The following is a 22,947-nucleotide window of genomic DNA, read 5'->3' as shown; positions in this document are numbered from 1 at the left end:
CAGTAATCTTTTATTCTTTAATATAGAACCTCCAATGCTACCCATGGATAAAGAATTTAAGATTAGATTGCATAAACAAACATTCAAATGTTCCCTGCATAACTTGACATAACCAAAATACATTGTTTATCAATGCATTCTATAGTACTTAGAATAGGCACAAATTTTGCAATAAAATACTCTAGAACAACATTTCCCAAGTCGGTCCTGGATAACCCCCTTGCCTGTCAAGTTTAAAGTACATCCACATTGAATATGCAAATGAAAGAAATTTGCATATATTGGAGGCAGTGTATGCAAATCAAATAAATGCATATCCTGAAAATCTGACTGGCAAGGGGGTTCTCTAGGACCGACTTGGGAAACACTGCCCTACAAGATGCTCTATCGGTTATTTATTGGATCTTCAAGATAAACTTTATAAGCTTAAATTACCAGAATTTTTGTACACCTAAGATGACTCTTCCTCCCTCAACCCTAAGGATCTCTCCTTTGTAGTTTTGTTTTCTTTTTGCTTCTTGAGGTTTGCAGCTGCTGTTACTCTATGTTTACGCATCTCTTCTGAACTGTATTTTCCACTTTCCTTTTTTCAGTTGATCAGAAATTAAGGTGCGTTATTCAGGTTCTCCTCTCTTTAGTAAGGGCTCAATTTACTAATAGGGCCCCATGTTAAAAAATGCACAGTCAATAGCAATTAGTACATTAACAGCAAATCTAGTCCCACATAATTTATAACCCCTTCTAATACTTATGCACAGGCTTATATATTTTTTAAAAGCTTAGAAAAATTAAACACCAATAAATTACTGCAAGCATTCAAAGATTTGCAATAGAAAATAAGTTTAATGTAAAGAATACAATATTTCATACAATAATCAGTTGTCTTCAGTAAAGGGAAAACTGTACAGTACTTGATAAGTGTTGTGGGAATGAAGTTTCTGTAAACATCAGCCTGGCCTCACCAATACCAGCTACAGGATCAGAACTTTGTCTTCTCTAGACTACACGATTCATCTTTATGTGGTAGTTACGTGAAAAGGCTCTTCCAAGTACTAAAGGCTGAAGAGGACAAGCTGCGTTGATTTATTTTAAATTTTCAACAAAATGCTAAGTAAAAGGATTTCTTTTTGCCTGCAAAATATAGCCTTTTGATTTTATAATTCCTCGGCTTTTGACAATGACAGAATACCGCAACAGCCATAGTGGTGTCCATTCAATCACTTGAAGATCTTGAAAACTTTCCTTAATAGCTTCTTGGAAAGTCGCCTCAGAAAGCAGTTCTAGAAGTTTAAAAGAAAAACAGATTTGTAGAACCAAAGTTAAATCAAATACCTTGAATTCATGGTGACTACAGAAGTCACAGCAAGACTGTTTACATATTCTGGAATGTTATGTACACAGTTTCCCAAGAGGTCACATGGTGAGCTAACACAAGAATGGATCTGCAAAATGTTTTTACTACCTACATAGATAAATAGCTTAAAGGTAAGTTGTTTTCACCCCTTAACTGCATAAATGTCACTTTGTGCAGTTGCTGCCTACTAAATCAGGCAACTCCGCTAAAAAGGAAGAGACTTCATCTCCCATTATCAATACGCCTCTAGTACATTTCTTTCTCTGTATTGTCAGACATCTCGCCAAAAAGATCAGCTTGGAGTAATTTTGGATTACAGGCACCTCACTTCACTAAAATAAGCCAAGTGAAGTAAATGTAACGCAGTGTGTAATACTACACATTAACCTACTCCAATACGCAAAAACAACCAGATCCCTTGACAACTTCCTGCTTCTCTTAAGGGGGCTCTGTCTAAAGGCCGCAGCAGAACTGGAAAGTACTAAATATGAAGCAAGCTCAAAGGCTGATTAAAAGACAAAGCTGAATGCGAAAGGCACATCGAGTCCACCATATTAACAAGTATCTGGCAGGACCCAATAGGACAGATCATTCCTTATTGTTCAGCCCCAGAAGTAGATAAGGACCTTCCCAAGCCTATATTGCTAATGATTTATGGATGATATTTTCTCTAGAAATATATCTAAAATCCTTTTGAAACCCAGCTGTGCTAACTGCTGCAATATGGAGGTTTGATTTTGATTTATTTATTGGACTTTATATACTGATTATCACAACATGGTATTAAAGCCAAAGATGCTTAACTAGGATATGGGGGTGCTAGAAGATAGAAAAATGGGGTGGTCCAGAGGGGCCATGATTCTACCAAATATCCTGTCCAACAGCATCAGCAACTAGAGAGTCTTGGGCAGGATTGGAGATTGGATTGGATTCTGGATCCATAAAGAGGTGTTTTGCTGCCACCAAGGTGTACCGCTATGAAGCAAACCCTGCACTGAATGTGCTGCACAATGAATGGCTCAACAACTGATCTAGAGAAGGACATCACACAGTTCCTGTATTAGGACTCGAGGACACCACTACCAAGTTACCATAGCTTTACAAATTAGCTGATATGGCAACAGCGCTGTAGAGAAACAGTAGTAAAGGTTGAAAAACAACATTTAAAAAATGCTTTTGTATATACTTGATAAAGCAATTTGCAAAACACTTAAATACTATTTCTGTGAGTGTGCATAACTACGCATCCATTGTTTGCGTTATTTTCATCAACCTCAACATGTTTATAATCAAACTGACAGTATGAGTCTAAAAGATTTGTTGTATTAATTTGTTTTAACATGTTACATGGAACCTTGAAAAATGGTAACTCAAAATGTTCACATTTTGGGGTAATTTTTCTACAGGTAAACCTAGTTTAGTTGCTTAAAGGCCTTTTATAAATTATCCCACGATACCTGTATACATAATGACCCAGGGGCATAGTCTAGGTAGAGCAAACCGGATCAAGAAGTACATGCACACTTTATCCACCTGAACAAGTCTAATCATGCACTTTAATCATTCTTTTTGTGGATGTGTGAGATTGTTGCCAGTATAGTGATCAGGCTTCTAACAGTGTCTTAATTACCATTGTTTTGCATAAGAGACATATATGATAAATTGTACTCCATTGGAAACAAGACCCCTGAGGCAGACCTTACGGCCGAGCGTGTTGGGTCTTAACAGTGAATAAACAGATTGAGCATCACAGGGCGCCTCTTTGTACAACCAAAATGATTTACATCAGGGCTGCCCAATTTCGGTCCTCGAAATCTACAGGCAGGCCAGGTTTTCAGGATATCCACAATGACTATGCATGAGAGAGATTTACCTGCACTGCCTTCTTGGTATGAAAATCTCTCTCATGCACGTTCATTGTGGATATCTTGAAAACCTGGCCTGCCTGTAGATCTCGAGGACCAGAACTGGGCAGCCCTGATTTACATCATGCAGTTTTGTGAGGCACTTATATCTTATAAAAACAAAGAAACCCCCAAACCCTAAAACAGGCACGCTCCTTAACCCTTATTACCTAAGCAACCCATTATAAAATGGCATTGTCCTACTCTGTGCATCTGAATAGAACGTATAGTCTCTGTAGCTGGTTCTTGTGTAAGCCACCACAAGCTGTCAATCCCTTCCTCTTCTCTTCCCCCTTGAACTCATCTTCCAAAAGAAAGAGCTGGAGAAGTAGTACTCAGGGTGCATCTATATACTCCAGCAGGAATAACACAAAGTGGAGCGTAATTTCAAACATTTCACTTATTTTATTAAAAAGAAGAGAAGTACCTGTGTGTGTTAAACAGGCCCCAGTGATAAACCAGCAAATATTTTCACACAATTACCCTCTGCTCCGGCAAATGTGATTGTCTATTTTATAAAACACATGAACACACAACTCCCCAAGAATACCTTCACAGTGATCATGTACAAGTGATTGTCTTGAGAGAGCTAAATAAGCAGATCAGTTTATGTATCCCTGTGCAATTTTAACAGTCATTTTTCACATGTAAGACAAACTTTACAGGTAGAAAATGCTATATAAAAATTTGTCTCCTAAAAGTGCCAAACTCACCTTTTGGATCATTATGGGTTAATAGCTGAATGTCCAATTCTTTTGCAAAGGCTGTGAGGTCTGTAGGCATCACACAGCAGGAAGCTAGGTTTACCTGGTTACTGTTTGGTTTCACCTGCAAACAGTAAGACATGCCTCACAGTCAAAAATAGCAGTTTTTACTTATTGCTTTGCTCATGAGAATAGGATGTAATATAGGATCGTTCTCACATCACTACTGTGCAGCTTTCTGATCTTGATTAGAGAAATTGAATGAATGTGGGCTCAGTTAAAAATAACATTTATTTATTTTCCTGATAAACCTGCAAAGCATCCAAATATATCCTAATTTTTTTTTCATCCTGCACTCTCTGGAAACCCCCCCCCAAAGAAGTCTCACCCTTTATGCACATAAGGCCTAGAGATCAACATGGTTCCAACCCCTATTGCCTAATGGTACGAATTGCCGTGTCACTCCACACAAAGTTTGAGCAACGGTGACTTCAATAGATCATATAAGTTCCACTCCCACTGAGCACAGGAATAATGCCAAAACTTTAGTGCTTAACGATTTCACCACACATACTTAGCACTGTTATTCCAGAAATCTTATTATATCGATATTTAATGTAAAGCTATATGATGCCCGCTCATTCTCAGCGGCACCACATATGTAGATAAGAGGCTAATTCTTTATATATGTTATATAGGTCCATACAAAAATATAAAAAAACATATATAAAGAATTAGCCTCTTATCTACATATGTGGTGCTGCTGAGAATGAGCGATACTAAGTGTCAATGGCTCTTATTATAACCTTAGAATTACCAACAGGACACTTGCAACACTTTTTCTAAGGTACTTATAATCTCTTCAGCTCTTCCACCTTCATACTTTTATATCACATATACAGTCAATGTTATGCCAAAGACCTCAGAAACACCACTCCGCCGTCCCACTATAGGTATTATCATGTGTTAACTCCTCACTGGTCTAGGCTCAATTTTATCAGTTATTATTCTTTACATCATTTTATAATTTTACTTATTTTGGTAATAGTCGACCGTTTTCTCATTCAGTAGACTAAGCAGTTGGACCTGACATGTTTCACCTTAGCTTCGTCAGGGATCCATTCGTAGCCGCTAACATCCAACCCACACATTTGTTTTATTGTAAGAATGAGCGGGCATCATATAGCTTTACAATAAAAACTGATATAATAAGATTTCTGGAAAAACAGTTAGTGCTAAGTATATGTGGTGGCCACTCCCATTGAGGGCATCTGTAGAGCAGCCACCTGCTCCTCAATTCATACCTTCACATTAGAGAGCTGCACGGGAACGGGGACAACGGGAATCCCGCGGGACATGCGTGCATCCCGCGGATTCCCCCTTTGGGTCACAGGGATCCCATGGGGACGCCCCCTAGGGTCACGGGAATCCTATGGGGACGCCCCCTAGGGTCACGGGGTTCCTGCGGGGCTGGATGTACTAAGTCGCGCAGCTTTTCTCCCTACCTGCTCTGCTTGCAGCACAGAGCAGAACGGAAGTCTTCCCGATGTCAGCGCTGACGTCGGAGGGGAGGGAGGGCTTAAACAAAGCCTTCCCTCCGACGTCAGCGCTGATGGGAAGACTTCCGTTCGGCTCTGTGCTGCAGGCAGGGTAGGTAAGGAGGAGTAGCCTCGCGGCTCGAGTGGCTACCAAGGGAGGGGGGCGGTCCGCCCCGCCCCGGGTGCAGCACAGCCGGCCAGGTCCCCTTACTTTTGTGGCGCTTCCCCGACCGACCGATAACAGCCCCGGTCTGACAAACCTCCCTGCCCTTAACCGCGAATCTAAACTACCTTCTTACAGCAGCTGTAAGAAGGAAATTTAGATTCGCGGTTAAGGGCAGAGAGGTTTGTCAGACCGGGGCTGTTATCGGTCGGTCGGTCAGGGAAGCGCCACAAAAGTAAGGGGACCTGGCCGGCTGTGCTGCACCCGGGGCGGGAGAGAAGGAGGGGGGGAGAAGGACGCTGAAAGCACTGGGGAAGACAAAGGGATGGAGAAGGACGCTGAAAGGCCATGGGGAAGACGGGGGGGGGAGAAGGACGCTGAAAGGCCATGGGGAAGACAGAGGGGGGGAGAAGGACGCTGAAAGGCCATGGGGAAGACAGAGGGGGGAGAAGGACGCTGAAAGGCCATGGGGAAGACAGAGGGGGGAGAAGGACGCTGAAAGGCCATGGGGAAGACAGAGGGGGGAGAAGGACGCTGAAAGGCCATGGGGAAGACAGAGGGGGGAGAAGGACGCTGACAGGACATGGGGAAGATGGGGGGGGAAGAAGGACGCTGAAAGGAAATGGGGAAGAGAGAGTGGGGAGAAGACGCTGGCAGGGAAGAAGACAGAGATGCCAGACTATGAGGGGAGCAGAGGGAAGATGGGTGCCAGACCAATTTGGAAGGGGGGAGAAAGGGAGAGGCACAGTAACAGAGCAAATGGAAGACGCAGAAGGAAGAGAGACAGTGGATGGAAGGAACTGAATGAGAACATGAGGAAAGCAGAAACCAGGCAACAAAGGTAGGAAAAGAATTCTATTTCTTTCTTTTTTTTTTTTTTGCTTCAGGATAAAGTAGTATATTAGTTGTGTTGATAAAAATTTATAAACAAAAGAGGCTCTGGTAGAAAACCGTTTACAAAGTATGTATTCTTCCCAATTAATATTTCCAAATTAATAAAGTCTTTTTGCTTATTTGTAAATGGGTTTCTACCAGAGCCTTTAATTCAGTAGCATAATTAAATGAAATAACTATTTCTGAAGTTTCTAGGGACGGGCGGGGACGGAGGGGATTCCTCACGGGGACGGGTGGGGTTCCTCGCGGGGACGGGTGGGATTCCTCACGGGGACGGGTGAGACTTTGGCGGGGACGGGTGGGATTTCTGTCCCCGCGCAACTCTCTACTTCATATCCCACTATTGTTTGGAAAATCATTCCAGATGGGATAACCAGTTCTGCCAAGCAGTTCTACATAATTTATTCACCACTTAAGATGCCAACTGCCTCTAACTCTTGTGGTTTTGCCAGGTTCATGAGAGTTGTCAACCCTCTTCTCAGAGGCATGATCTTAGCAGCTAGGGAATCCCACATGTGAGAATATACTGCCTGTTTGTCCTCCGATAAAGCAGTTATTCACCGGTAGCAATTGTTTTCCGAGGACAGCAGGCAGATATTCTTATTGAACTGATGGTCCTGCGAGCAGCATCAGGTGGGAAAGCACACGCACATGCATGGTACAGGAAGTCTTGAGATTTTAAGTGATAGTACACTTTTGCACCAGGCTCTGTGGATGATATCACCGACATGTGAGAAAATGTGTTTGCTGTCCTTGGATAACACGTGCTACAGATAAGTAACTTTGCTTTACTAGACAGCAATTAATATCTAAATACTGCCAGTTTTGTTAATGTGTGTCTCGTGATTCATTCAGACTTTGACCTGCTCTGAATAAGTTTTATTCTCTTGTTTTCAACAGAAAATATTTCAGGTGCCAAAGGATGAGTAATCAGGTGGCACAGCACCAGAATACTCATGTCATCTGCTCAAATGTCAGACCAGTGTTGTGGTCATTGTTAACGCATTTACGTTTGTTCATTTTGTCAATTAATGATTTGAACATAATTTTTAAAAGGTATGTGTTTTTGTTTATAGACAACTCTATTGCTATTTTGTAAAAGTCAGTAAAGCAAACCTTATTAAAAACATGGCACCTTACCTGTGCCCACAGGTACAGCTGCTCCAACAGGGATTTATCCAAATCAGAGGTACCTATAGCAACTATCTTCTTGTTCTGAACCAGATTTTCAAGTTCTGTCCAATAGGGTTGTAAATGTTCCAAGGAGAGATCAATTCCATCTTCAAGGGGAGGGGGAGCAATGATGACTGAATCTAATTCAGCAACACCAAGGGCAGAACATGCTGAAGGAATGAAAGAAGACAGTCACACACCTGTTCAATGCTCTAGAACTGAAGGGATTAGCTTTCACCAATAAAGGGCATCATCTTTTTGAAAGTTTTTCCACCACTGGACATCTTTGAAAGATTATAGCACAATTTAAATACCTTTGGTTAGGTGCCTATGAAGTGGATGAGGCAACAGATGGGGCCAAATCAGGGGAAGTAAGCTAAACTGCAACAGGAGGCCTAGATTTGGCTGGTCGATGCTCACTAACATGAGCATAGTTTGGGCTGAACAGAGGCAGGATTGCAGATTGCATAGATATAGACATATACTGTTGCAGAATTTTATAACAGCTTGTCTCTGAGAGTAGATTTTTACATGTAAACAATACAAAACGTGAACATGCAAAATTATCCCCAATAAGGCCAAGACAAAACCAGCAAAAAAATAAAATCAGTTTGGTAGGTGGGGGGATAATTTGGCATAGTCCCTTCAGCCCATAATTGATTCATCTTGGATGGCTCTCATTCTATACACCCCCCCAAAAAAAATAACAAAAAAACCCCAAAAAACCCACAACACACACACATGATTTTTCTCTATACCAAATCACCAAAATCCATCCTTTCCTTTTTGAACTTGCATCCTCCTTCCTACAGAATCTTACCTCCTTCTTACACTAATGCAGTGCATTGCAGCAAGATTCCAGGAATGCCACGAGATGCAAGCTGACTGCCTACAGGACATGCCTCTCGTGGTGAGAGGCATGTCCTATAGGCAGTCAGCTAGCACCGGCACCTCTCCTCCTCCTCCTCTCTCCAGCCCTCTCCCCACTGGTATACCAGTTTCAGGGTTAGCAAGCTCAGGGCCCCATCTAGAGGGCCTCTGCACATGAGCAGACGTTGAAGTGATGACATCACACATGTGCGTATCATCATTCCGTCTATGTCCATGCATGCCCAAAGGTCCTCCAGCCATGGCCCTTAGTGTGCTGTGGCTTGAAAAGGTTTGTGAGACACTGCACTAATGCAATCTGCCCCACACTGATTTGAGAAAAATTAACCCTCTTTTCACTTTTAATCTATTTAAAATTCATCTGTATGATTTCATCTTTTGGTCAACATCACTATATCCCTATGGAAGCAACTACACTGACTTCTTACATGCTTTCACATGCTGTGCAAGTTCTCTTACCTACAAACATTCATTCTGCAGCTACTAACTGCCTCTCCTGTTTTTTCCACTCCCTTTTCTGCTTCTAGTAAAAACTCACTAGGCAGAAAAAATCACCTTTTATTAACGCTCTCCTTCCACTCAGTGGCATAGTGAGGGTGAGAGGTGCCCGGGGTGGTGATGGCACCTCTCCCCTGTACTTCTAGTTAAAGTTGATGCTCGCAGCAGTCAACTACATGCTCCTCACAACCCCGTTGGGGAGAGCCAAAGGGGTCGCAAAGAGCATGTTGGTAAGGGGGAAGGTGGAGCAGAGGGGGAAAGGAAGCGTGCGCGTGGAGAGGGAAGAAAAGCACACACGTGAGGGTGAGGATGCTGGCGCCTCCATCAACATGGCGTCCAGGGTGGCGCCCCCCCTCCCCCACTACACCACTGCCAATTCACACAACTCCATGCTTTCCACTTTGAATTCTATGTCTAAACAGACTTCCTGGTCAAAAACCCCATCTTTTCAGGCTGCCTTTATATCTCACCCTGTCTTGTGCCTAATAAATGAAACTCCCCTGTATGTCTGTAACAACTAGACTGTAAAACTAAAAGAAAAGGACCATCTTGTGGATATAATATATTATAAGTGGTCCTTTCACTAAGCTGTAGTAACAAATTCTCTTAGCATGCCCTTATGTGTGTCATTCCTGTGCACTAAGGACATTTATCCACAACTATAAAAACTCCGATTTTCTATTTATTTTAATTGCCATGTACTAATGTTTCATTAGCGCACATGTACTTTTTAAAAAATTACCAAAGAAACACTTACTGCCACCTATGTTGTAAACAGAAAGGGCTCCTGAGTTATTGACCTAAGGGATCTGACCAATCAGAATATTAGGCCACTCCCAGTGCATACCAGAATGCACTGTGAGAGAGGCATAAGATTCTGGTTGGCTCAGGTGCCTAATGCTCCACCTATGAGAGGGGCCTTAAGCATCTGGGCCTTAGGCCCCTCCCTGGTGCATCCCATGATACACCAGGAAGGGGAAGGCCTGCCATTCAGTGGAGGTGGGCCTGCTGGCAGGAGGCAGTAAGCATCCCTCCAGCCGGCCAACTCAATAAGGTACTTGGGCGGTTCGGGTGGGTTTGAGGAGGAACTCTGGCAGGAGGGACAGGGCACTCCTCCTGCCAGTGGTTGTCTTGGGGTGGTGGCGGCAGGAGGAATTGGGCACTCCTCCTGCTATGGACATTCAGGAGGGGGAGTGGCTTCAGGGGTTCCGGCAGCCTGTCTTTCCGGGAGGAGGGGGGGGCATGGGTTCCCTGCCATGACCACTAATCTGATCGCAACAAGGAGATTCGTTTGCTATGATTGGATCAGCAGCAGCATCTATCTGAAATATAGATCAGCATTTTGCTGGCCTACATTTCAGGCACCTATCGCAGTCTTAGCAAGATGCTTAGGGCTGCCTAAGCTCGCCTAAGGCCACTTCTGGGTGAAACCACACCCATGCCTAGCCTTAGGCAAGCCTAGGGGGCCCTACACACTTCCCTAGACTTGTGAAAACGCCTACAATGTAGGCGACCCTCCATGTGGCTTTTTTTAAAAACTTGCATCCCGATTGGCTGGCTAGACAGCGGTAGGACATCTACCGTCATCTACAATCGGGATGCCATTTATAGAATTTGCCCCAAAGTGTCCTGTGTGTAAAATGAGCTTCACAATCAAAAAGAAATATAGAGTTAAAAAAAACACCCAAAACAATGAAGGAGACCTAGGAAGAAAAGCCTAGAAATAAGTTAGCACTTGGAGCCTGAGCTGTCCTGCACTTACCCATATTTACTGCATTTCTGACTGAAGAAAAATCAGACCCTGAAACAAAGAGCTTTGCTGTAAAATGAAGAAAATATACACGTCAATAAAGGCACTACCACCACACACAGAAGGATATAATTTGAGCTATTACGCAGTAATAATGAAAAAAATAAAATAAAAAAATTACCAGAAACTTTCATTTCTTCTCTTTCCTCAGGATTTATTGTTTCTGTTGCCTCTGTTATGCTACACTCCAGTGTATCTGGTAACTCCTGCAACAAATAATAAAATTACATAGTAATTTCAGACTTCCCTACATCATAGAAACACGATGGCAGATAACAGTCAAATGGTCCATCCAGTCTGCCCATCTGCAGCATCTCTTCCTCTCCCTGAGAGATCCCAAGTGCTTGTCCCACTGAAGACCTAAGTACCAACCCATACATATCTAGCTATACAACTTGAACAAATTCAAAGTATACGCAACAAAAGGTTTAGAACCAAAGCATGTGAGAAGAAATAATAATAATTAAAAAAAAAACCACAACACAAACCCCCGCCAACAAAACAGAACTTGTATTCCAAGAAAAAAAATGCCTAGACTAGAAAAAGTAGGACATGACCAACAATACCTTGAAGCGGCAAAAGAAAAAAACACAAACCTCTGAAGGAGAAATTCATTTTGCTAACAAAACCTAAAGTGTTTCTTGCAAACTCTGCCTCATACTCAAATCTGATGCCTAAAAACTAAGAGGCACTGTGCTTTTCAAAAGTGAGACCAGCTCCAGCAGAAAATTAAAAAATCTGAGAGGTAGGAAACAGTAATTTAGGAAGGACCCACTTCATAAGTCAACCTGGTAGCTCAGCAGCCCTGCTCTGTACCACCAAACAGAAGACTGCTCAGATCTCGGGCCTGAGAGGAAAGGGAAACTCAGCTACACACCAAGTACAAGTCCACAAATTCAGATACCAGAAATCCGGACTGCCTGAGAATCCAGAATCTTGGGGAAAGAGAGAGTGATGCTGGAACTTTTACAGTTTAAGTGTTACAAACAGGAATAAAAGAACATTCAAAACCAAGTTTTCCAGTAAAAAATACCTATGTTTTCTATGACTCTCCTAATATGGTCTAATTCATTGAGTCGTGGAGGGGCATTTTCAATAGGACGTCCAAGACTGAATTTGGATGTTTTGAGAAAGATGTCCAAAAATCCAGTAGATAAAATCTTCATTTTCAAACCTGTAAGACCTCTTATTTTTTTAAATGACTTATCTAGACTTTTTGGCCCTTAGCACATCTATCTTTTTTGGCCATTTTCAAATATAAAGACATCCACATGAAAAATGCACAAAAGCAAGCTTTTTAGACATTCAAGCAGCCAGCATTCTTAGCAAACTATTCACAGACTGCCGAGGATGGAAAAGGGGCACTAAGATACTGTAGTGAATGTCACATAAAAAGTCCATGGTGAGCCCTCCAAAACTTACTGTACCCACCTGTACACCACAATAGCCTTTATGCCTGCAAGTGTCATCTTTATGTAGGTACAGTAGGTTTTGGAGGGCAAGTTATAGTGACATTTGACCTGGTACTTTTAATGCAACATTCACTGCAGTAACCCTTAAGAGTGCTCCTGCTCTGCTGTGGAGATGTATACAAGCCATGTGAATCTGTAAGATAGGCTGGAAAGTACTGTTTTGTTTCTTTTCACACATTTTGTGGTGGTGGGCAGCTGTGACCACTAGAGGAGTAAAGGGGAGGGGGAGGGTCATGCCTTAATCACTTCAGTAGTCATCTGGTTAGTTTGGGCACCTTTCTGAACCTTATTCATTTAAAACAAACAAACAAAAAAAACAAAACCCAGGTCTAGTCCTAAACCTCTAATTTTGTTAAAAGTTTGATTATTCCTGCAGAACATCCAAGACCTAAGCCCGCCTGTAACACACACAACTCCTTAAGATTTAGACACACTGGAGAGAAAGTGACCAGAAAGATATCTAGAAAGTCTGTTTTGAGAACGCCTACTTGGACATTTTGACTAACAAGATGTCCAAGTGCTGGTTTATACTATCTTTTGGATGTCTATCTTTTTTTGAAAATGAGCTCCATATTTAAGTTTGTTTGTATATTTTCTTGTGAATATACCCATTTTAATACATGAAGCTTTCTGTATTTGTTAATAAATAAATATAGAAGACTGGCTTGGTCATCTCTTTATTCCTTAATTTGTTTTAAGAGCAATTTTTTAAATTTATTCATTCAATATTCTATACCATTCTCCCAAGGGAGAACACTTCCTGAGAACCTGGAAAATCCAAACTGACCCAATCCCTGAGCAGTCCGGATTTTTTACCTTGCACTGTTCCAGATTCAACAGGGATCCAAGGTCTGTTCTCAGTCAAGAGCTATCTCTGGAAGAAACTGCATTACCCCCCCCCCCCCACAACCTTTAACAAAACCATAGTGTGGTTTTTAGCACCAGCCGCGGCAGTAAGAGCTCCAACGCTCATAAGAATTCTATGAGCATCGGAGCCGTTACCGCTACAGTTTTGTAAAAAGAGGAGGGGTAATTTAGGTAAAATCCCCAGGTATTTTTAAACAAAGGCTTACAGCAGTTCATAGACAACCCCGCGAAAGACAAAGGCGCGTGCCGACAACTGAGCGCAAGATGAAATTCTCCTCCTCAGTGGTGCTTATCGGAGAACTTACTGGCCTTTTGGCTAGTTCCTGACGAAGCTCCCATACAATAACATTGGGAGCGAAACGGAGATCTTCCGTAGTAAGGGAGAGAAAGAAAGCTAAGTAAATTTAAATCATAAATATGATATATGGAGTTTATTATTGAATTTTATGGACAAAAAAAGATAAAAAGGTATATAAAAAGTTTAAAATAAAGTCACTATTGAGGGGTTATGAGTACTTAGACGGGACCGATGATAGCTCACAATATCAGTCATTGGCAGTGAGATAAATATCAAACCTTTGGCTGTGAGCACTTGAGACCCCCAGTCTACTCTATAATCCTTGTTTTGAGAGTGCAATTACTTGCTTGTATGACACCATATATAGTATAAAGTTGGTAGTAAGATACACACATTATTTGAAGCAAGGGTTACAACCCCCCACAACGCGGCGCGATCTCTATTAAGTAAAGTGGGGGGGTTCCCCCCCATGCCCCCCCGTCGGAGCCGTAAAAACAGTAATTTTCTGCAGTGCGCGCCTCCACGCTGCACTCAATTGTCTGCGCGCGCCTTTGTCCCGGCGCGCTTTTGTCCTGACACCGCTTACAGCATTATAGCCCAGCAAAGGTAGATTTCAAGGAGGAAACTGCATGGGGAGGGCAAGATGGAAAAAGTACAGATTTATAATTTGTGTTTTAAAAACCATTCTTTTCTTTAATCATTAACTCTCACATGACAGTTATAATCAGTGATAATCGTGTTTCATGCCACATGATCAAATTATGCTTTTAACAGTCACCTGGCTATTTGGTAGCATTTCTGTTCAAACAATTTAACCAAACAGACATTGTTTAATCTTTCTGGAGAAAATAGATCCCATTCTCTGGTACTTGGATACCCTGCTTCAGTTATTTATAGCAGCCAAAGTACATATCTCTTACCAGCACAAGTTCAGGGCTCATCTTTAAGCTCCATTCATTCAGGACGGTGCGAATGCAATCTCGCAGCTGCAAACAAAAATATTTAAAATGAAGACTATTTGTACATTCACAACAGCAGCAATATGACAGAATCACACAAAAGAAAGAGAGAAACAGATGTCAGCTGAGGAGGACTACTTGGATGTCCAGACTATTCATTTCTACCTCTCCTCTGTGAGGATTCCTACACCTACTAAACTAAACTAAAGCTTAACTTTGTATACCAACTCTGAGTCATTATTCTAAGAAGGCTCGACTCGGTTTACAGCAATTAAATAAACAGGGAATGATTTACAAATGATAAATAGAAGACAGTAACAAAATTTCAAAAGAATTTGTTTTAAAAATGTTTGGCAAATAGAGTAGTTTTTAAAGATTTACAGAAAAATTGAAACGAACTGGAACTATTATTTCTATAGCACTACCAAACGTATGCAGTGCTGTACAGAGTCACAAAAGACAAAAAAAGCTTACAATCAAAAAAAGCTTACAATCTAAACAGACAAGACTAACAGGATGTCATGGATACAGTTAAAGGGAACAGTTAATCTGCTGGCTGGGGTGGTGGGAATTGGGTTATGGATTGAAGGCTATATCAAAAAGGTGGGTTTTCAGTCTGCTTTTAAACAAAGGAAGGGGTTTGGCGGACAAACTCAGGCAATTTATTCCAGGCATAGGGGGCACCTAGTTGAAAGGAACAAAGTCTGGAATTGGCAGTGGAGAAGGAAAAAAGCTAAGAGCAGCTTATCTGAGGAATGGAGTTCTCTGGGAGGTGTATAAGGAGAAAGAGAGATTTTGAGGGGCTGCAGAATGAGCACACTTGTAGGTCAGTTCTTGAATGATGCTGCTCTTTAGGCTCATAGAAAAACTTTCCAGCAAAGGTTATAGAGTACCTACTCCTCTCTTGCACTTTCTAAGCTCTTTCTATTTAAAAAAATGCTCTCTTCTAGTGCTTTATTGAAGTCAGTTTGTTTCCTTTCCCTTCTTTTTAAAAGTTCTTCAAGCTATCTTGTAGTGTAGGTCATGTATCACTTCTGTCGCCTCTAGACCTGTCTGTTTAGATAGTGTTATCTGTATGTGTGGGCTTTAGAACTAGACATGTTGCCAATGGTCTGGTCTCACTACAGACCTATATACGTATAATGCATCTCTTTACTAGAGATACTTCTTTAGATAATCAAGCATGCTCTTACCTTTCTACACTGCTTTGCCAGACTAGATATGTGGAGATCATTAGGAATGATAATGAGGGTAGGGGGCATCATTCCTATCTAGTATCTTCTAGTTCAGACATGGGCAAACTACAGCCCGTGGGCCATATCCGGTCTATATTCATCCTTCGACGAATCATCCTTCCGTCTATTAGTACAAGCCTCCATCCTGAGTACTCTGGACTACTGCAACATCATATTTTTGGGAGCATACAAAAAGTCCCTCCACAAACTAAGATTAATCCAAAACACTGCCGTCCGTCTCATCTTCGGACTCAAGAAATGGGAACACATCTCTCCATATCTCCAAACACTCCACTGGTTATCAGTTGAATCCAGAATACTTTTCAAGTTTGCCTGCATCAGCTTCAAAGCGATATTCGGGATGCTACCATCTTACCTAGCGTCCCAATTCCTCACCTCCTGCCCAAAAAAGACCTCCCGCAGAACAAACCTCTTTACTTACCCATCCCTGAAATCATGTCACTACAAGAAGTACCTAAACAGGATGCTTTCTTTCCAGGCAGCCCAACTGAACACATGGCTAGCAAAACCAATACTCGAAGCCACATCATACGCTGACTTCAGAAAATCTCTGAAGACCCGTCTCTTCAACACCACCCAATCTCTCCCCCCCCACCAGTTATAATCCTCCCCGAAAGTCCTCCCCCTCCCCTTTCCCTTCCCCCAATGCTTATGCTGTACACCTCTCTTACGCACATTATAGATATCTAACTGTAAACAGCATTGATCTCTTGTAACTGTTCATATTGTATCTTCCTATAACTCAGTTTAACATCCTGTACCTTATTGTAAACATCCGGTAACTGTTCCCTTGTTTCTATCTTGTACCTTATTGTAACACCCCTGTACCGGCTCTCTTTGTAGTATCCTGTATCGTATCGTAAACATCCTGTAACTGTTCTCTTGTTAACATCTTGTACTATTGTAAACACCCCAGTACCTACTCATTTTGTATTATCCTGTATCCTACTGTTAACACTGTACTCTCTCCAGACACGACTTTCACTGTAAACCGCTTCGAACTTAGGGTATAGCGGTATATAAGAAATCAAATTATTATTATTAAAAAATTATTATTAATCTGGCCCGCCAAATTTGTTCTCTTTTGGCACGCTCTTCCTCTGCTGGAGTCAATCTGTGAAGAGCCGGAGTGGCGGCTGAAAGTGGCAGAAGGTGCGGGTATGTGTGCAGTGCTTTATTGTTTTGTGAATGGATTTGAGGAGTGGGGACATGGAGAAAAAAACCAGAAAAAGGAGATGGCTCCCCAATCCCAATTCCAGTCCAGGGGTTTGTCACTCTGTTAGTGCCAATTGAGAAAACCAAACAAAAGAAATTTTTTCTCCGGCGAGAAATCCCGGTTGGAGGAAAGAAACGCCAAGAAACCTTCGAATAACGATGCTAGTAATGAGAATATCTGGTGTGCCATGGGGTAACCTGCCCCCTCCCCCAGCCCCTGAAGGGGCGTGAAAATGAGTCGAGGGCAACCCGAATGAATGTCAATGAAAGCACAGTGGAGACGGTTTTTCCATGTGACATATCCGCGTGTGGGCTTTTTATAGGGAGCGTAAGGTTCGTGCAGTGAATGTTTTGGGAGCTCTCGATGATGGCGGCAGCTGCTCTTTTCCTGGATAGCCTCGTTCAAACAGGGAATGTAAGTAAAAGGGGCTGCTGGCAGGGAAAGGGCTCGAGGGTTATTAATCACTCGACTCTTTTTCTATGTTTGGCTTGCACTCTTTGCTTTTCTTTAAACACTAATAAATGAAGCTTAACATTTATGGTTTCTAAGGGCAGCAGCAGACTGTACTGGAAGATGTCCTTTCTGACCGACCTCTTCCTCACCCCCAGCCAGGCAAATTTCAGATCTATTTATTCATTCATTTCCTTATCTATGCATTTATTATTATTTTATTACACTATTTCAATGTGATGTACAATGATATTACAAAATATTGTATATCATTTTGTATTTTTATGGTTTACTATTTATTTATGCCATTTGTTTTTTTTTTTTAGGGGAGGAGGGAAGGGAGAAGGGGTACTGCTGGACAGGGGAGGAGGAAAAAAGGAAGGAAACAGCTGGTAGGGAGATTAGAGGAGGGGAAGGAGTAAGGGTGGAATGGAGAGATCAGATGAGGGAAAGGGGAGAGACAGGAATGAGAAAGTAGAGAGAGATTGATGCTGGGAAGGGGGTCAGTAGAAAAATAAGGAGAGAAGGACAAGATGCTAGATCTGGTGTAGGAGAGCAGTGAAACTGGAATGAATCATGTACAAAGGAGAGAGGGGGCACAGGCTGGATGGAAAGGGGAATAGAAAGAAGGTACATACCATATGGAAGGGGGTGAGGGAAGACAGTGTATGGAAGGGGCAGATGCTGGATTGAAGAGACAGAGAGCAGACGCTGGAAGGAAGAGAGTGAAAAGAAGATGAAAGCAGAAACCAGAGTCAACAGTCTGCCCTTTGGGGGGGTGTCTTTCTTTCTTTCTGCCTTAGCCCTTTCTCTTACCATCATTCTGCAGTGCAGAAACCAGACCACTACCACCCCGGCAAATTTAAGAACCCATTGTGGCCCACGAGTCAAAAAGTTTGCCCACCCCTGCTCTAGCTCATCTCCAGGAGTACTTGAATCCTTAGCCTTCTGTATCCCAAATGCATGATTTTGGATTAAAGCATACTACCATTTTTGGACATGTTTCAAGTTTTAAAAAGTTATCTTTCTTTTGGCATTTCTGCTCTGTTGTAAAGTTTCTTTTAACCATTCCCCACATCACAAAGATATTGAACCTAACACTGTTCCTTGTGGCATCCTGCTGGCAACTTTCCCTCTATAATACTCTATAGCCCATTACCCAAGCAGACTTTCCAGTTTGTAATTCTTCTTCCTGTTCCCACCCAGTTCTGCTTGCTTACTAGTTTGCTATGCAGAAAGATGTACCGGTAAATACTTTTACTGAAATACAGGGATACTCATTTAACGTATCCCTTCCCTTAATCAAGGTAGGATTAATGCCTAGGGCTCAAAAATCAAGAAAGGACCTGAAGATCTGTCAGTTCTCCCACATGAGAATGTGGAACTCCCAACAGACATGAGTTTTGATAAGCGAAAACATCAAATTTTTAATAACTTGAAAAGCTTTAAAACCAGTAATAACTCTGTAATTTGCCTGTATCCCTAGCAGCAGATATGGAGATGTGGATTCAGGAGGTCTGAGGAGAGAGCCATATTCCACATTCATCTTTGCCTACCTGTCCAGGGAAGTGGTAGGTGCTAGCCCTGAGCATGGTAGTTTGTTGCAAATAAGTACAAGCACTAAATAATGCACATCCAGGTTCCCCATCTTTTCAAAATCTGAGCTCAAAGCAAGATATAAATTCAGATATAGTTGGCAAGTTCATGTCTCAAAGGGCTTACAATGTACCTCATATCAGAAACAAATCATAATGAAAAACAGCTTCTTCAAGGCCACAGCAGAAGTAGCAGGATTTGAGCCCTGGATTCCTCAGTTCTCAGCTTGCTGCTAAAGTGCAGGAGTAGCCTAGCAATTCTGAGCATCTGTTCAGTCTCCCCTACTCAGACAGAAGCAATCATCAAACTTGTATTCTCTGATCATTAGATTCAAATAGAATGGTTATTCCAAATCCTTGGCAAACCCACTTAGAGCCTACTAGACATTCAGCATTCTATTCTGAATACTTTGGAATACTCTATCCGATGTCAAAGCTTACAATCTTTTTCTCTGTTTCAAGACTATTAAAAACACACTTTTTCTCCCAACTAAATAAATCTGGTTGAGGGCAGGGATGGGTCCCCTGGAGAGACAGATCGAGATATCAATTCTATTTGTTTTTAGTGACTTTTTTTTTTAAGATTGAATGATTGATTGTATGTGTGTTTTCTCTGGAACTTTTTTTTTGACATTGGCATTGCTTTCCTTTCTGTGGTTTGTTTTTAATAATTACGTTCACTGCTTAGGTCCTTAATTGGTAAAGGTGGTATATCAAATCAATAAAAAAAATGAGTTGTCATACTGGGACAGACCGAAGATCCATTAAGCCCAGTATCCTGTTTCCAACAGTGGCCAACCCAGGTCACAAGAAAATAGCAACTCCCAAACAGTAAAACAGATTTTATGCTGCTTAATCTAGCAATAAACTGTGGATTTCCCCAAGTCTATTTTAATAATGGCTTATGGACTTTTAGGAAGTTATCCAAACCTTTTTTAAATCCTGCTAAGCTAACTGTTTTCACCACATTCTCTGGCAGCAAATACATTTGAGTGAAGAAATATTTTCTCCGGTTGTTTTAAACCTACTACTTAGTAGCTTCATCGCATGCCCCTTGGTCCTAGAATTTTTAGAAACAGTAAAGAAGCGATTCACATCTACCCATTCTACTCCACACCAATCAGTATTTTATAGACCTCTATCATTTATCTATATATTCAATTTACCCTATGTTGTAATGCATGTTATTATGTTGACATTGAAAACAGCCTATCACAATAGAGTGTACTGTTATTTTAAAAATGCATATTGCCTCTGCCCACCTTGTTCCCGCTGTACATGGCCTTTGGCAAGTTTCTTTGAAAAGGTAGTAAAGCATAATTTAGTTTGCCTTTTCTTACTTTGAAAAATAAAAGTCATTACGAAAAGCAAAGGAACCTTAGGGGGAAAAAAATCAAAGGTTTTCTTGTGAGCTATTAATATTTAAGATTAATAAGTTATTTCAACACCCTATTTTTTTTAAATGCCTAAGCTGCACATACTGTTCTGGAAAAGTCCGCAGAAGATTGATCATGAACCTAAACAGTAAATTAACTTAAAAAACTGAAACCCTAAAATTGATTCAAATACATTATGGACATTCTATTTGAAAGCCTACCATAGTTTGATCCATAAAGAAGGCTAGATAAAGTCCATCCTCCTTAACTTAAAAAAATAAATAAATTGGGGAATACTCTCAAACACGCAGAGTAAGCATATTTTAGCTTGTCTGACAAACGCTTTATTCTCGATATCTACTTCATTAGTGGCTATCATTTTAAGTCCTACTACCACTTATTTCTACAGCGTTACGTGGCATACGTAGGGCTGTCAAAGCTAGGCTTAAAGCCTAACTGGAAGCAAACTATTAACAAGCAGCGTTTCTAGTGCAAGGAAAACCCGCCAATTGCCTAGCACCGCTTAGCCAGGACCAGCTCTGGTACCACCTTCTCCTACTCCCAGGCGAGATCACGAATTACTGAGCCAACAGCGAACGCGCTATTTCGGAACCTGCCGGATCCAGCCCAGGTCAGAGGAGCTCGTGCCGCCTGGCAGGTGGCTCTCGCACTCTACAGCCAAAGGAGGACCAAGGGGGGCCAGAACGTTCGGTAAAGGTTCTCTCGCGCGACTCGCTCACCTCCTCGCTGGGGGTGGCCGGACACTTCTTAGACAGGCGGCCCCAGTTCAGCAGATTGCCGGTTTGTAGGCTCAGCGTGGTCGCGTGCTCAAGCAGAGTGCCGGCGGCGTGTGCGGGAGTCTCCATGCGTGTGCTCTGGCCCTGGCTGCTGCTGTTACTGTGGCTCCCCTGCCACTCCGCTCCTTCTCCACCGGCACCCCCGGGCGGGGGCGGCGACCGCGCAGCCAGCCCTGCGGTGACTCAGCAGAAAGTGGGGGGGTTGAGTAACTCGCAGGCAGCGCGTGGGTGACCCTGCGCCCGCGCCGTCGAATTCGAGGGCTGCCGTGTACGTAAGCAGCGCCCAGCGCCGCGATTATGGAAGGGGGCGGGGGAAGACGCGTTCCCCAAACGGTCTTCCTGCAGAGCGCACACGCAGTCGCTTCCAACCCTTCAGAATGGAAGGAGGAGCCTCAGGTCTCCTCGAACTATGTCTTCTGCCTCCAGCGTGTGTTTCACTTCAGTCGAAGCCTGAGAGGCAATCACAAGTCTTCTTCTTCAAAGGCAGTTGGTTTTCAAAGATACCGAGCAGTGCGGGAAAGTGAGATGAAATAAGCCCCGCCCAGACCTAGAGGAGTGTACTTCCCCACCCCACCCTTTCCTCCCCGCAGACTGGGTGTGTCTATCTGCTCTCTGTGCCTAGGCTCAACAAGCATTCAATGTCAGATGTATGTTTTGGAAAAGAAAGAAAACGAAAAATTACTAAACGTACAAGGCAGCACTATAGAAATAATAATATTAGTATGTATACTATTTATTTGGATTTATTAACTGCCAATTTGATTCAATTCACTTTTCCCACCCAATAGGGCTTGGCTAGTTTTTGGGTTTTTTTCAAATGGCTTGGGGGGTTTATTTTGTAGACTCTTCACCCACTCCAGCCCCAAGTCAACACTGTAGTGTAAACAAAAAAGACTTTTCTACCCTTTGTTGTTTGGTCTTTTTATTATTGGTCCCATGTCTCTCTGCCAGCCTTACGCCCTGGGTCATACCTCTATGTTCCCCTCCATGCAGTATCTTTCCCTTCCTCCCTTCCATCATCATGCGCCCCATTTCTTTATCCCCAAATATCTTACCCTCTACCGTATTTTCTCCTAAAGTAGCAGCAGTGGTGATGGTGACCAGCTTGGCAGCAGCAGCACGGTAAACAGGCTTCTGTCCCTCTTGGGGCCTTCCCTCTGCCGAGTCATTGATGACGCAGCAGAGGGAAGCTCTGGTAGGAGGCTGCAAAAAGCCTTTACCGTGCTGCTTCTGCCAAGCCGGAGGTCCGAAGAGGGGTGGGGATCGGTCAAGAGGTGAGGCACAGGAGAATAGGAAAAATGGAAAGCTTCTGCACAGGGGTTAGGAAAGCTGCTGCATAGGGGATAGGAGGGATGGAAAGCTGCTGCACATGCGGGGAGAGAGGAGAAAGGGAAAATGGGTGGAGATGGGATGGAGGAGAGGAAGGGAGAGATGCTACAGAGATAGAAAGGGGTGAGAGGGAGATATCTTACATATGGTGGAGGCGAGGGAGAAATGTTGGACATAGGATAGAGGGCAGGAAGAGATGGTGCATGGTGGTGGGGGGGGAAGAAATGGTGCACATGATAATGGAAGGGAGATGCTGCGTGGAGGGGAATAGAGAGGTTTGACCAAGGGAATAAGGCAGGGAGAGAGAGAGATGGTAGACAGTGTAAAAAGAAACAAAAATTTTGGATGTGGAAGGGCAGGTACAGAGATGGAAGATGGATGGTGAGCATGAAGAAAGACGAAAACA

General features: G+C 42.6%; 1 protein-coding gene across 1 annotated transcript; it reads right to left on the bottom strand.

Annotated features, from left to right (window-relative positions):
* Positions 1-823: 823 nt before the first annotated feature.
* Positions 824-21,716, bottom strand: GCLM (glutamate-cysteine ligase modifier subunit). Its single transcript, XM_033916884.1, has 7 exons — positions 21,156-21,716; positions 14,484-14,549; positions 11,048-11,132; positions 10,879-10,935; positions 7,698-7,900; positions 3,972-4,086; positions 824-1,280 (listed from the first exon to the last, which is right to left on the bottom strand). Exons 1-7 carry the CDS (start codon positions 21,279-21,281, stop codon positions 1,108-1,110), a joined length of 825 nt encoding a protein of 274 aa, XP_033772775.1. The 5' UTR covers positions 21,282-21,716; the 3' UTR covers positions 824-1,107.
* Between the last annotated feature and the right edge of the window lie 1,231 nt (positions 21,717-22,947).

The sequence above is a fragment of the Geotrypetes seraphini genome, chromosome 12 (genome assembly GCF_902459505.1).
Source record: "Geotrypetes seraphini chromosome 12, aGeoSer1.1, whole genome shotgun sequence".
NCBI classification, from domain to species: Eukaryota; Metazoa; Chordata; class Amphibia; order Gymnophiona; family Dermophiidae; genus Geotrypetes; species Geotrypetes seraphini.
Note: the sequence above shows the minus strand (reverse complement) of the source record. Positions and strands in the feature narration are given on the sequence as shown.

Bases quoted from the DNA above. Each gene is read 5' to 3' on its own strand.
- GCLM (XM_033916884.1), bottom strand. From the start codon at position 21,281: ATGGAGACTCCCGCACACGCCGCCGGCACTCTGCTTGAGCACGCGACC. The intron at 7,901-10,878 runs GTAAGTGCAGGA...TCATTCCTTCAG, and splicing joins CAGAAATGCAGTAAATATGG to CATGTTCTGCCCTTGGTGTT. The intron at 1,281-3,971 runs GTGAGTTTGGCA...TTAAACTTCTAG, and splicing joins AACCCATAATGATCCAAAAG to AACTGCTTTCTGAGGCGACT.